Source organism: Megalobrama amblycephala, linkage group LG1 (genome assembly GCF_018812025.1).
Source record: "Megalobrama amblycephala isolate DHTTF-2021 linkage group LG1, ASM1881202v1, whole genome shotgun sequence".
NCBI lineage: Eukaryota > Metazoa > Chordata > Actinopteri > Cypriniformes > Xenocyprididae > Megalobrama > Megalobrama amblycephala.
In genome coordinates, this window is record NC_063044.1 from 48,430,097 (window position 1) to 48,446,107 (window position 16,011).

At 38.0% G+C, this 16,011-nt stretch overlaps 1 protein-coding gene across 6 annotated transcripts in view; it reads left to right on the forward strand.

Moving 5' to 3' along the window:
- tanc2a (tetratricopeptide repeat, ankyrin repeat and coiled-coil containing 2a) overlaps positions 1–16,011 on the forward strand; it is a 173,275-nt gene that overhangs the window by 114,987 nt on the left and 42,277 nt on the right. The window contains exon 1 of one of the 6 annotated variants that reach the window (XM_048197830.1): positions 539–660. The exons of 4 other annotated variants lie outside the window; for them this stretch is intronic. Coding sequence is in view for 1 of the 2 variants with exons in the window: in XM_048197785.1 (XP_048053742.1) it covers positions 7,797–8,238 (442 nt within the window). In the remaining variant the exon portion in view is untranslated. Of the gene's footprint in view, positions 1–538; positions 661–7,529; positions 8,239–16,011 lie in introns of those variants that run through there. One more of the 6 variants, XM_048197785.1, reaches the window with a different exon arrangement.

Consider the following 16,011-nt stretch of genomic DNA (forward strand, 5'->3'; position numbering starts at 1 on the left):
GAGCAGTCCACAAACTGATCTCAAGAGGGTCTCAAGGAATTCCCAAAGATTACCATATTATACAAAATGAACATATGGAGAAGGTAGCATGTATATGGGTTTTAGTATCTCATATGGTGTGACTCCGCCACCTTTGCGTCGTTAAGCACCCGCTCGTCATGACAACAGCATCTCTGAATGAGTGACGCGTTTCCCTGGGCTCTTAAGCAGTGTTGTCCTCGTCACTCTCACTCGATCTTTCCCACTCTCTCCCTCTTCTTGTGGCACCTCTCCTCTGCAGGCTGAAAATAACCTGGTGTTTAAGCGGCCTGGGGGGCCGCAGGCGTGGGATATAATTGGAAGAGTGACACCTCCTCGTTTCCTGTCCCAGGTGACACTGTGTCTTCCACCTGCGCAATTGTCTGCCTTTTTTCCTCTCTCTCTGTCTCTCATACTGTATCTCTCCATCCCTATTCCAACCATCCTTCTCTTTTGCTCCTCCTCCTCCTCCCACAAAATCTCTCCTGTCACCTCTTCCCTCATCTCGAGTATCAGTTTCTCAAGATCACTAGAGTAGATGCTTCAGATCAGCAGGAGTTTGCTTGAAATTGAGAGAACATGACAATTTGGATTTATCTGTTTGTAAGGAAGAGAGGAGAGATCTGTTTTTGGATGAAAACGGTGAGCACCTTGCCAATATTCTTTCTCTGATTATCACTTACACTTGTTCTCTTTTGTGTTCGGTTACACTCGTTTTGTCAAGCATCACTGTTTCTATTGCTCATTCTTGAAGTTTGAACAAACTCCTAACCTAAGTATTAAGCTTTGGTGCTACAGATTATGAATGATATATATATATATATATATATATATATATATATATATATATATATATATATATATATAATATATATATATATATATATATATATATATATATATATATATATATATATATATAATATGCTCACCAAGGCTTAATTTATTTAATTAAAAATACAGTAAAAACAGTAATATTGTGAAAAATTATTACAATTTAAAATAACTGTTTTCTATTTGAATATATTTGACAATGTAATTTATTCCTGTGATGCAAAGCTGAATTTTCAGCATCATTTCTCCAGTCTTCAGTGTCACATGATCCTTCAGAAATCATCCTAAAATGATGATTAGTTCCTCAAGAAATATTTGTTATTATTATCAATGTTGAAAACAGTTGTGTACTTTTTTTTCAGGATTCCTTGATGAATAGAAAGTTCAAAAGAACAGCATTTATCTGAAATACAAAGCTTCTGTAGCATTATACACTACCGTTCAAAAGTTTGGGGTCAGTAAGAATTTTATTTTTATTTTTTTGAAAAGAAATTAAAGAAATGAATACTTTTATTCAGCAAGGATGCATTAAATCAATCAAAAGTGGCAGTAAAGACATTTATAATGTTACAAAGATTAGATTGCAGATAAACACTGTTCTTTTGAACTTTCTATTCATCAAATAATCCTGAAAAAAATATTGTACACAAATATTTTGTACAATTGTACACATTAAATGTTTCTTGAGCAGCAAATCAGCATATTAGAATTATTTCTGAAGGATCATGTGACACTGAAGACTGGAGTAATGATGCTGAAAATTCAGCTTTGGCAACAAAAGAATAAATTACATTTTAAAATATTTTAAATTGTAATAATATTTCACAATATTACTGTTTACTGTATTTTTAATTAAGTAAATGCACCCTTGGTGAGAAGACGAAACTTCTTTTAAAAACATTAAAAATCTTACCAATCCCAAACTTTTGAGCAGTTGTGTCTGTGTGTGTGTTTGTATATGTATATATATATATATATATATATATATATATATATATATATATATATATATATATATATATATATATATATATATATATATATATAATATGCTTTTTTCAGATAATTTATAGCCATATAAAAAGATCCTGATGAATTCTTGACTGCATTTTCTTCATTGAAATGCTTCAGGGCTGTGACACACCAGCTGTAGTTGGCCTCACGTCTGCGACAGTTTGACTGATTCAACATGTTGAATCGGCATCGGGCCGTCGGTGAGAGAGATCACTCTGATAGGCTGTTCAGTTTATCAAATGAGTCCGTGCACAAGAATAAAAGTGAAAGTAATGAAAGCGAGTCAAGCAAGTCTGTTTTATTTTATGTCATCTTAACTGAGCATTCCATTGTGCGAATATTTTACAACATGAGCCATCCTAGTCTCGGTTGACCTTTTTGAATGACAAATAGACTTTTTATACCTGAGATATAGACTTTTAATTATTTTTTTTTTTTTTTTTTTAACACACAGACGCAGAAAACACAGTTTACACTAGTCGCCGCTAGTTTTTTGACGTCAGCTTGGTGTGTCACGGCCTGTAGTTTAGAGCATCAGGAGTCCATATAGGGCTGTGTATTTATGCATTTATGTGGTACATGAATTTCATTCATGAATAGTGATTTCATTTTACTGTGTTTTCGAATGTTTTTCTGGATCATGAAATTTTAGGAGTCTTTCTTCGCACCAAAAGGTGCTTGACAAATGAATGTGGAACATGAGTCTCAGATATGTGTTATTGTCCTGCAGAAACACATTGCACTTAAAACATCCACATAGGAACTAATCATAGCAACTGTGAACAGTCTAAATTGCTCCGGTCTCCAGAGCAACGCTTTACATAACTTACCAGCATCTTTTGAGGATGTCCTGTTGTCGGCTGCCTTTCGCTCCCTTGTGCCACTTTATCACGGGGGACATAAATGAGCTGTCACTCCTCGTTAAAATGAAAATCACAGCATACAAGTCGTGACGGATGAGTTCTGATGGGTGTTAGGAGCGTGGACTGACCAGCTGTTGTGTTTTGTATCAGAACCATAACACAAAGCTTCTACACTTAAGCAAGTGTGTGAGAGATGTTTGATTGTAATGTTAAAATGCATTGCATCCAGGTGTGAGTTTCCACCTCTTGCGGTTTAATAATGTTCTGAGAGAGTGGTTTCCTATATAATTATCATCACTGCTGTGGCATGGCTTGTTTCTTGTTGTTTATGTTGAGTAGTGTTTATGATTATTTTGCTCTTGGTGATTGCATTAGCTTGTTAACTTCCTCAGGTGATGATTCTTGGATATACATTTCCTAATGTGTTAATATCACAAGAAAAAAAAATTGTGAATGCGTGGTTTTGACAGGTTTTCTGCAGAAGAATGGTGTAAACTGCCTCAGAATGCAGCCCAAGGGAAACTCTGTCATTCAGAGTTTAGTTCTCACAGCTCTAAAATAACAGTCTGTCCTCGCTATCCTATGATGATTCTGTTCATTTCTTCAGCTCATTTTTTTTCTTACTATATTTTTGAGACATGAAACAACTTGTTTTTACCTCCCTTTTAGAATGGGAAAAAAAAAAAAAAAAAAAAAAAAACATTTTCATTTTGAAAATAATTTATTCCTTCTCTTTTTTTTTTTTTTTTTTAATTGAGTTACTTACCTGTCCTCAGATCATAAATTAATAATAATAATAATAATAATAATAATAATAATAATACATTAATTTTGAATTATTTATAAAAACATATTATCATTTCACAAATTTTTTATTTATTTTTATAATATAATGTAATATTTTTATTTATGATTTTAGGTAATTGTCTTGTTTTCTGTGTCACAACCATGATGTCTCACCTCCACAAACCAGTTTTGTTTTTATTTTATTTTATTTTAGTTAGTTTTATATTCAGAAATTGTTAGCAACACTTATATTAACACAATATTTTTAATAGATTATTGATTAAATAAATCAGTTATTTTGTTAGATTTTGCTTGACTGTGACTACGTTTCAGTAGATGGATCTTACAATCAGTGAATTTTTAATACAATCCTTAATTAAAGTAAATGCTAAATATGTCAATGTAAGAGTTATATGACATGGTAGTACACATTTATTTTATATATGATGTTGTGAAAAATAGCAAGGAAAATGCATTTAAAACCTCTGAATTTTTTTTTTTTTTTTTTTTCAGTTTGTCTCTCATGCCTCAGAAAATAAACCGTGTTTAATCTTTGAAGCCACTGCTGAGCACTTCGGATCAAAACCAAGTAGGCATCAGTCAGCAGCTCAACAGGAAATGTGTGCTTTTTGACTATATTTGCTCAAGATTGAGCTCGCCAGTCATGCATTGGTCTCTATTCAACATGTATTTGAAATAAGGAGTCTAAATTCACTGTGCAAAAATGGCAAAATTATATTATACAACATCACAATGAACATTCCGTCACCTCAGCCAATCCCAGCATAGAATCCTCTGTCTACATTGGGATCACCTAATGGTGTTTCCCTGTGAATGAGTGTTGGGTTTCCTGTATTATTAGCAGGTGTCCTGGCAGTTCTGGTGCTGGGGAATGAGAAACTGTATATGACAGCATGAGCTGGCCTGGAGAAGCACTGCCATTATATTAGTAACAGATCGCTGAAGATCTGTCATCTTGAGGCCTGTCCATGTGGGAGGCTGACTGTTAATCGTAGGCATATCTTTAAAATACAACGCTCATCACTTTCCGGTGCTGCCATGAAATCTTTCACACCTTTGCTGACGTGGGTTATCACTTCTTATGTGCCAAGACTTCCTCAACCTACTCAGTCTCAAATAGACAAAATAAAAAGAAAAGAATAAATGTTAGTATATTCTCATATGAGGGTTATTAGCACATGTGATCATTTAAACAATTGGTGTGTGTGCTCTTATTATTATCTTGTGCAAATCCAACAGATGGCACTGGACTGTTGAGGAAACCCTTATTTTTTTCTTCCTTACACATCATTACTTTCTAAATGTACCTACTGCTGTATTTCTGAAGCATTGACTAGTATTTTTCCTTTATAAAAATGTCCTAAAGGAATTTTTTTTGCAATGTTCACATAACCCTCTCACTTCTCACACTGGAGTGAGGGACACTTGAAAATTTGTGGCTTTTTAATCTTTGCTTAAAATTCCTTGAATGAAAAAAATGTGACTGGAAGATAAAGTGCACAAAGATTTTGGATATCTAAAATATTTTTTGATTATTTGATCTAATTGTGATCTGGTGTTTATTTAGTAACACTGACAGGCCTAGATGTAAGATTTTTGAGTTTTTAAAATTGTATTTAAAGGAATATTCTAGGTTATTTGCAACATACTTTCGAGGATCATTCTTCACAATATTTTCTATAGTGTTCCACAGAAGAAATAAAGTCATACGGCATGTGGAAGAGATTATGATGACAGAGTTTTCATGAAACTCTATGTTAGACATGTTAGACAATTATGTGACTTAATGTGACTCTGAATCCAAAAATTTGACAAAACCAAGTGGTGTTTTTCTTTTGTCTGGCTATCACCAAACCAAGCTCAATTTAAAATTGAACATTGGTCTGGGGAGTTTGCTATGTATTTTCTACTGCACAAGAGGCGTGATCAACGAGCATTATTCACACAATTGGATAGTCCTTCAACCAATGAGATCAACGATCCGGGTGACGTACTTTTGCAGAGCGATGCGAAAACTCCAGACAGGTTTAGTTTGTATTGGTTTATAGCATTGATCTGCAGTTTGCAGAAGCAGCAATGGCAGCGAGCGATTTTTGCAGGTTGTGCAAAAAAACATGAAAGTGAGTGGTATTTACACCCAGTCGAGCGATTTGTTTGCTAAACTAAAGAAGTCATTTAGCATCATTGAGAGGTTAAAAGGAATTGGATTGACGGTCGTGCGAGAGATGTCATCGTGTTACACCCGCCCAGAGCCATAGAAAGAGCTCTCTACCCACCAATAGCGAGCAAGGTGGATAAGCCAGTCTGTGATTGGTTCCCGCAAAAGTGTAACACATGCAGCAGAAATTAATGTACGGGTTTCCAGACCACAGTTGCCGGGCGAAATCAAATCGCCGGCAGATCAGGCTGGGTTTACCCAGTCTAGTTTTTCTTAATTTGTAATGCTCAAATTATAGATTCGGGAGTTAGATGACTGTATCATTGTCTCTTTTCCGGTTTTCAATTGTTGTTTCCTGGGTTATATACAAAAGTGTTACTCAAATAGCTCCCCTCTGTCCAGACTCACACTTGATTTGGCAAGATAGTTTCACAGAAGATGCCAGAATCCAGAGCATCACTGTTCTCATAAAATGTGTTTGTGTTTTTTTTTTTTTTTTGGAAGACGTGGGAAGTCTGCCTTTCTCTATGTACCACATGTCATTTTTCAGTGTTCTCTCAGGGTTTCTGTCACAGGAAATCAGTAGGAAGTGTTGTAGTTGTGTCATGTAGGTTAGGAAGTCAGTACTGTTTCAATAGTTGAACTCGTCACACAGTATTGTAAGCACTCTGTTAGCTCCTCACTCGGTTCATTTTTGAAAAAAGAACAGTAGCATTTGTCAATTGTCTCATTTTTTTTTTTTTTTTTCCTTAATGTATTTGCCCTTCAGGGATTCAAAATCAAGGCTATGAGACGTGGCGGAGTATGAAACCTCATTTTAACCACATCAACACATCTGCTCTTAAAACTCACTGCATTGTTTTGATGTTGTGTTCTCTGTTGTGTCTGCATAGCAGCTGTAGTTTTACCCGCAACATCATCCCCTGAATGTAAATTTGGTCTTTGTACAAGCTCTGTTTCTCAATAGACTGGCTGACCCAGAAACCCTTTCCTTTTTTACACAATTGGTAGCAGTAAAATAAAAGTTTTGTGTTCACTAAACAACAATTTTCATACAAAAAGGAAGCATGGTGTACTGTTGTTCTTGAAGAAAATGTATGGATGAGGCTTAGTAAAATCTAGAGTTTAAATCTTAATTTTAGAGTCAATTGCGGTTATAGATAGAGTATCTGGTTTGTAGTGGAGGCCACCTAAGACAGAAATGATGGATTGAGCATCTTGGGATTATAGTGAAACGTGACCTGTTTGGACCAAACACTCTCACCCCCAACTGAATACATCTCTCGGGGCCATAAGGGTCAGAGATGAGCGACCCCCGGCCCCTTTGGTTTTAGCAGCCCCGTGCCTGTGACCAACAACAGCGTAATCCGACCCCCAGCCTTGCACACTTCGTTAAGCACTACCATCTGTTTTTCTGCTTCGCCCCATGCCCGTCACTTTTTCTCCTCTCTGTTTGTTTTGGGGTCGTCCTGACCGTCTCTTATCTCTGGCTCTGAAGATGTTAATGACGTTACAGTCTGTACATGTACTCTAGTGAAAAGGGGAACCTTTCCTTTGGAAACCAGAAGCTGGGTTTCTTCAAAAACACTCCTGGCTTGGCTGGGACTCTTGACCTGGATATGCCCTGGACTGGTAAGTCTAACCCGAGGCACTCTCATTCAACAGTTTTTCATTCTCTGTTTGTGCAGGCCTTGCGTGTGTGCATGCGACACATGCCCTTCCAACATTTTTAACTGCGCTGAGCAGGGAACACAGAGCGATGGGTTTAGTGGTTTCTTGCTGCTCTTGCTCGCTCCCTCCCTCCCTCCTTTTGTGGTGTTTGGACTACGACTCTTCAGACTCCTCATGGTTCCTGTTAAAGCTTGAGCCAGCGGTTTTTCTGAAGCTCAGCAGAGCAACCAAACCGCCGTCAAAGTCCTCTCCTCCCCATTCACTTACAGCCACAGACTGTTCTGAAGGAGAAAAGAAGCAGGGTGCTCATTTTCCCCTCAGTCCTTGCGACTGCATGGACCCCAAAACGAACAGATCGAACTCTACCTTCTCACCGTTCTCCTGTGGAGCTGGACACCAGCTGTAAGCAGGGAAAACTGCTTGTTTGGATTATGGATTTAGCTTCGACGGTCAGGAAGGCGTGTGCCGGAACGAGGGCCAGATGCACGTGGCAGAGGAGGAAGCGGTCTCGTCCGTACGACCGCACAGGACGAACCAGCCTAGGGGCGACTCGACCGAGTCGGACCTCTTCGCTCCTCAGGCAATGGATGTCTCACTTCTGCTGTACATCTCGGGCCTGTACGTCCAGTCTGAGCCTGTCCGATCAGTCCCTGCTGCAGTCAGGATGCTGCACCAGTCCCAGAGGTGCACAAGGTATCGTTGGAGATGAAAGAGATGTACAGAGAGAGGTATACGGAGAGGAAGTTTGGGTGGAAGAAGTTGAAAATGATGAGGAAGGTGAGGATGAGAATGAGGAAGAAGAACAAGACGACAATGATGATGAAGAAGAAGAACAAGAACAAGAAGAAGAGGAGGACCGTAAAGAAGAAAAAGGTGAGATGGAGATGAAGAAAAGGTTGTTGAGGGGAAGCTTGACTGAGATGGTTCTGATGTCGCAAGAGGACGATTGAAATGCTCATTCCATCCAGCAATAACGCACGTGTCGACTCTTTAGCTGTGATGCATGGAAACGCCGCACTCTCATGCAGGCTGAGTGTCAATTAGAATGATGGAAATGGACTGGAGACCCACCTGGGGTGTAATCTGTCTCGATTAGAAGAGATTTCAGAGTAGATGAGATGTATGCATGGTCAGGGTGTGAATGGTTTGAGTTGGTCTAGAGCGAGAGTGATGACTGATGGGCCCGACCGTGGCCTTCAGATGGCAGTCGTCATCATCAGTACCACTTACCTTGTTGTGGTCACATTGGTTTTGTTCACACTGCAGGGGAAATTTAGCCCTTTTTGCTAGCACATCCGCATTGGTTGACATTGTAACAACACTAACTCATCAGCTCACCTTTAGCAATGTTTCATCATGCATTGTGTTTTTCATGAGGGAGGTATACAAATCTGAATATATTAAGAAACAGGAAAGGGTGTTAGTCTACTTAAATCGTATTTTTGTTGTATTATCAGTTTACCTCATATTTTGGTCTTCCATTCATGTAGCTCAAACAGTAGCAACACCAAGGTCATGGGTTCAGATTCCTTGGAATTAATGAACTGATATGTGACCCCGAATGCAGTGTAAGTCTCTTTGGATAAAAGTGTCTGCCAAATGCATAAATGTTATTTTCCAGATAATATTTAAACAATCTATAAAATTAATCCATTTGAGAAGCAACACTGTACAAGCCTTGTTTTCAGAGAATGCTTTTTTCTTCTTCTTCTTCTTCTTCTTCTTTTCTTCTTCTTCTTATCCACTGGGGATAGTTCACCCAAAAATGAAAATTCTCTCCTTTTACTCACCCTCATGACATTCTAAACCAGACTAAATTTATTCTGCGGAACACAAGAGAAGAAATTTTGAAGAATGTTGGTAACCAAACAGTTTTGGTTCTCAAAATATCTTTTTATGTTTCACAGAAGAAAGTAAGTCATACAGTTTTGGAACAGTATTATGAGAGTGGGTGAATTATCCTTTTCAAGAGTCTCCTTGAGTGAGTCTCCTTTTCAATTTTTAAGTTAAAAACAAGTGAAAAATACACTAGCATTCTCTGAAAAGTCTTAATATCTTATGCAGTCTTACTTCTCATGTAAATTTATCTTGTTTAATGATTTTTATATATCTTAATGAGAAAAAGTAAAAAAAGACTAATTAAAAACTTATTAAGAAGTCATTTTTTGCAGTGCATAATAAATGTTTATTGCTCCTGTCACGGCGGGGTAGATTTAAAAAAAAAAAAGAGAGAAAAAAAAAGAACGAAAATTGAAGATATTGTTCAAACCGAGGTACATTCATACAAAATATTTTAATCATATTTCAGTTGACTTGATTTGTATCAGACTTTCATTTATGTTTCTCCAGTTCAGAAACAGGAAAAAGAAAGATGATTTGAGTGATATACTGTGGGCAAAGACGTTGCATTTTTTTTCTGCCTGTTTGAACAAGGCCATTGTTGAATCTTATAATTTTACAGCTGTTTAATTTTAGGACAGTGTTCAGGTTTCAGTCTGCACTGAAACAGTCTATTTATGACATGAATTTTCATCATCAAATGTGGTTTAGGACTGACCAGGTAAAAGGGCTTTATAGGTAATACAAAGAAAATCTGATTGATTTCAATGCCACAGTAATACAAGAGGATCTGGAGACCAGTGTGGGTTAGCAGGCCACTTAAATTCTGGAAAGTGTTTCCACTGATTTGACACTGCATTTTTCATGCTTAAAATGTCTCACAATGACAGACCAGCCTTTTCTCTAGCCTATTTATTTAGCCAAGAGTTTGTTTGCGAGGCCCTTTGTTGTTCTTTTTTTTTTCTTGTGCCTTCTATTTCCAAACCGCCAGCACAGCCGGTCCGCAGCTTGGTGCTTGGCTTGTTAGTTGCTTGCCGCCCTGTTCAGACAGCCACCCTGTCATCGTGCAGCCGTCTTCTCCTCCCTGTGAGCTTTGGAGCTTTGCTTGGTTAACTCAAACCAGCTTTGGGATGTTATTTTCGGACATAGACTTTGTTGGAGCAGCATTGCTTGCGGGCAAATGTAATTCAGCCCATCCAATTGTGCTTGGTGTCTCTCTCTTTCTGTTTCTCTCTGTCCCTTTTTTAACCCCCTAATTCTATGTAATATACTTTTGCACCATTTGTGCTATAGTTATAAAATATCTATCTGTCTGTCTGTCTAGCGTTCTATCATCATTAGATCTGCTATCAATCTGTCTATCTATTATTCTGTCGTTCTTCTGTCTGTCTGTTGTTCTATCGTCTATCCATTGTTCTGTCTGTCTAGTGTTCTATCATTATATCTGTTATGTATCTGTCTGTCTGTCTGTCTATTATTCTGTCATTATATCGTCTATTGTTCTATCATCTGTTTCTCTGTCTGTTATTCTGTCTATCTATCTATCTATCTATCTATCTATCTATCTATCTATCTATCTATCTATCTATCTATCTGTCGTTCTATCGTCTGTCTGTCATTCTGTCATCTGTCTATCTGTCTGTTGTTCTGTCTGTCTGTCTATTATTCTGTCATTCTATCGTCTGTCTGTCTGTCTGTCTGTCTGTTGTTCTATATTCTGTCTGTCTATCTCTATCTATCTTTCTCTGTCTATCCTTTTGTCTGTCTAGCGTTCTATCATATGTTATCTGTCTCTGTTGTTCTATCATCTGTCTATTATTCTTGTTCTATTGTCTATCCATTGTTCTGTCTGTCTAACATTCTATCTATCTATCTATCTATCTGTCGTCCTATCTATCTATCTATCTATCTATCTATCTATCTATCTATCTATCTATCGTCTATTTCTGTCTGTATTATTTTGTCATTCTATCGTCTGTCTATTATTGTCATTCTATCATCTATCTATCTGTCTATCTATCTATCTATCTATCTATCTATCTATCTATCTATCTATCTATCTATCGTCTATTTCTGTCTGTATTATTTTGTCATTCTATTGTCTGTCTATTATTGTCATTCTATCATCTATCTATCTGTCTATCGTTCTATCGTCTATCTATTGCTCTGTCTGTCTAGCATTCTATCATCATTAGATCTGCTATCAGTCTGTCTATCTATTATTCTGTCGTTCTGTCTATCTATCTGTGTGTCTGTCGTTCTATCGTCTGTCTGTCATTCTGTCGTTCTATCTGTCTATCTGTCTGTTGTTCTGTCTGTATTATTCTGTCATTCTATCTACAGTATCTGTCTGTCTGTCTGTCTGTCTGTTGTTTTATCGTCTGTCTGTCTATCTCTATCTATCGTTCTCTGTCTGTCTATCCTTCTGTCTGTCTAGCGTTCTGTCATATGTTATCTGTCTGTCTGTCTGTTATTCTGTCGTTCTATTGTCTATCCATTGTTCTGTCTGTCTAGCATTCTATCATTATATCTGTCTGTCTGTCTGTCTATCTATCTATCTGTCTGTCTGTCTCTGTCTGTCTGTCTGTCTGTCTATTATTCTGTTATTCTATCGTCTCTGTCTATTATTGTCATTCTATCATCTATCTATCTGTCTGTCGTTCTATCATTATTATCTGTTATCTATCTGTCTATCATCTGTGTCTGTCTGTCTGTCATTCTATTGTCTATCCATTGTTCTGTCTGTCTAGCATTCTATCATTATATCTGTCTGTCTGTCTGTCTGTCTGTCTGTCTGTCTGTCTGTCTATCTATCTATCTATCTATCTATCTATCTATCTATCTATCTATCTATCTATCTATCTATCTATCTGTCTATCTGTCTATCTATCTGTCTGTCTGTCTGTCTATTATTCTGTTATTCTATTGTCTGTCTATTATTGTCATTCTATCATCTATCTGTCTGTCTGTTGTTCTATCATCTATCTATTGTTCTGTCTGTCTAGCGTTCTATCATTATATCTGTTATCTATCTGTCTGTCTATCATCTGTGTCTGTCTGTCTGTCTGTCGTTCTATCATATCTGTTATCTATCTGTCTGTCTGTCAGTCACCATAGCAACATGCTAACAACTACCCAGAACACTCTAACATCACAACCTAGCATAACCTGAGCTCATACCACATTTACATGTACTTTATAAATAAATAAATACAATTTAGTGACAGAGTAATATTATCCAGGATGATCTGTAATGCGTGTTTAAGAAAGAGCTCCATTGTGGCTAACTGCAGTACTGTTATGCTAGGCTTCCCTGCAGTTGAGTGGGGCAGTATGCAGCCCTTTGCAAGTGTAGGAAACCCTGTGTCAGATGCAATGGAATGATATTTGAATTATTAGTTTAAATGTGCCTTGCTTCACTAACTGCAACCCTGCTATTAGAAGTTCAACGATTCTGTTTTTCCTCCCCTTTTTTTGCTGAGTGTTACATTCTCTGCTACGCAAGCAGCTTTTTGCATGTGTGGTTTAGTTAGAAGCCATGTGTCATTGATTGCCTTTATACAGCACTGATTTCTGCTCTGATTTTAAAAGCCCAGCGGTGCATATCAAGGACTGTATAAATCATACCTTTTGTCACTGGACCAATCAGCATGTTCATTCCTATAACCTCTGCTGCAAGTCTGTGGATTTTACAGGAGGCAACAACAATGTTTAAACCCCTGCAATGCTGATGTTTTTTTGCTCTTGTGAAAGCACAAACAGCACGCTTTCCCGTGGGACCGTGCTTCCCCAGGGGGGTCCGAAACAGGAAGCGGAGCTGAATTTGTTGCTCTGTGGTGGAGTTACAGAGTGAAAATTTAAACGACTCCCATGGGGGTGTTAGAGATGAGACATGCGATTTAAACATCTGAGGTTTGTGGTGATGTCATTGGTTTTGTCATTTTGAATAGCAGACTGAACCCTCAGGTTTGTTTGTTTTTAAAGGGTTAGTTCACCCAAAAATGAAATTTCTGTCATACCCACCCTCTTGTCGTTCCAAACCCGTAAGACCTTCGTTCATCTTCAGAATACAAATTAAGATATTTTAGTTGAAATCCAAAAGGGTTTTTTTTTAATTCCCCATAGAAAGCAACAAAATTACGACATTCAATGTCCAGAAAAGTAGTAAAAACGTCGTCAAAACTGTCACCGTGACTGCAGTGGTTCAACCTTAATGTTGTGAAACGACAAGAATACTTTTTGTGCACAAAAATAACTACTTTATTCAACAATTTCTTCTCTTCCCTGTCATTCTCAAACGCTGTTTATGTTTTAAGCACAGTGCAGCTCTTCTGTGTACTATGTCAGAACGTCGACTCATTATTGTCCGGCTCCTGTGTCAGCATCACACGCCTGCGTCGTGCTGCTCACGTGAACAATACTGAGCCGACGTTCGGGCTTATAACATCAAAAATATCTTTGTGTACATAAAAAAATATATATATTATTTATTATTTGCATCATTAGCTTTTTTGGTTACTGAACAGTATTTATGATTAATTTTCATGTTGTTTTCATGGTTATTTAACTGTGCTTAAAGCTGCAGTAGGGAGTTTTTAGAAAACGTTGACTTAGCCTGAAAATTTGAACAAGCACAACTCACAGGTCACTCCCCCTTTCTCTCTACTGCGCTAAAGCCCTCCCTCCACAGCTCCTCCCCCATCACAACGGAGCCTGCCGTGAACGCGCAGGCTAGTAAGCAAGCAGGGCCACCGATGACGGCGGATAAACAGTTATGGAACATTCACTGGTAGGGATGAAACCTCAACAATATGATTTACAATGACCATGGCCTGCCCATACTTTGACTACAAACTTGGTCCTCAAAACAATACGTATTTTGCAATACATGTAATGTAACTATATGACGTTGCACTATTTCTATAAGTAATAAATAGCTAGTAAGACAATATAACGGTAAACTAACGTTACAGTATGCAAGTAAATATTCTATCGATATGTAATGCTAAATAAGGTTTGCTAGTACATTATTTCAGCAACATGACAAGCCAGTGAATTAGTAGGTTTCAATAGTTGCTTTGCACAGTGCGTGACATTTTATCTGTATGTTATGCGGCTAGAGTTTTGACGCCGAGTCAATGGGCTCCGACGAGGAATTCACACCCACAGCGACTTCGAGGAGTCAACGGGCGGGGAGAAGAGGAAGCATCAGGCAGGGGACGGGCAGGCCTGTTTTGAAATTATCTTAGTTGTGTAGTTCTTAAAAGATGAAACAAATCAAGCAGGGATACTTACTTGTCAAGCAGAAATGTGGCTAACTCTGCATCGGTTTTTAATCCTTTCAGGACACGTAGCTCCCTCCATCTTGGAAAAGCCGCTCCGATATTTACCCTCGTTTTATTTCGGGCTCTATCTAATTCTTTCTTTTTGGCTTTTTATCATCGTCATCTGTCTTTTTCCGTTTACCCGTCTTTATTTTATGAGCAGGTGCCACTCGAGGAATTGGCAGTTTGGATTGTTTGTCCGCCATAAGCAAAGCTGCGGCACACCGGTAATCTTGAATTTGAACACCTGTACGCGCTGGCGCTGTGCATGAGAGGGGTGTGATCAGCGCGCACGCGAGCTTGATTGACACTGCTAAGACACTCCTCCTGGCTCTGATTGGTTGTTTCTTACCGGGAGCGGTGTATTTCTGCAAATGGCAATAGGACCACTGGGAGGAGCCAGAGGAGCTTGATTTTTTTTTTTCACAGATTATCTGTCTCATATTCTACTGTCAGGACATAATGACAGGTTTAACAAATATGTAAAAAATACATTTTTACAAAAGTTACCTACTGCAGCTTTAATGGTACTGGTGGTGTGGAAGGCAGTTGTCAGACTTCTAGTCCAAAGCTGAATAGATTTGTGGGATAAGATCCCTATCTGATCCCAGCTATAATAAACCTGTTGGTTGTAAATTGGTTGTAAAAAATTTATTTTTTTCTTTATAAATATAACCATAGTGCGACTCCCCGTTGATGACACATGTCTTCAACCCCCTGCAGCCTGTGTGAGCATCAGATAGTTTATCATCACTCGTACAGAAGTGCACTGATGTGTGAAAGCTGCCCTTTTTTAGCTGTGAGATTGTCATACATGAGTACGTGTGTATGATTGTTTATGTTATGCCTTCAGATATGTGTGTGGTCCACAAATATGTGAACGTTTTTGAATGTTTTCTTGTACTTGCGTCCTCAGGCCTTCCTTTAAACCACAGATTCTGACAAGTTTGTGAATCATCAGTTTAGAATGGTCTTTCTTTTTTTAATCTGTGGGCACAGCGCTTTCTTAAACGGATGACATTGTGAGTCGAAAGAATAAAAAGAGAGCATAAGAAAAACAAACCTCACAGACTTTATTCTTGTAATGAACAGAAGTTTCCACCATTGTGCTATTCCAGCTCCTGCTGGTGTCATTAGTGGGCTTCTGAACTTTATTACATGCTGTCACAAGTGACATACATCCTGCCGGAGGTACAGAGCAACGAGAGGAAAAATATAAGAGGAATGTTCGGGTGTAGAATGAATCAAAGAGACAAATGCTTCAGCACAACCTTTAGCAAATCCATAGTTGCCATGACAACATTTTTGTGTTGCAACTGCACCACCGAACAGATTCCCATGTGTCGACTCCTGTATTATAGATACGTGAGATTCAAAACAGGAAACCAATTTGTAGGCTTGGTTATATTGTCTGGAAAAAGTATTGTTCTCTGCACAGCTTTAAACGGTGGCTACATAGACGGTGACCTTCATAAACAAAATG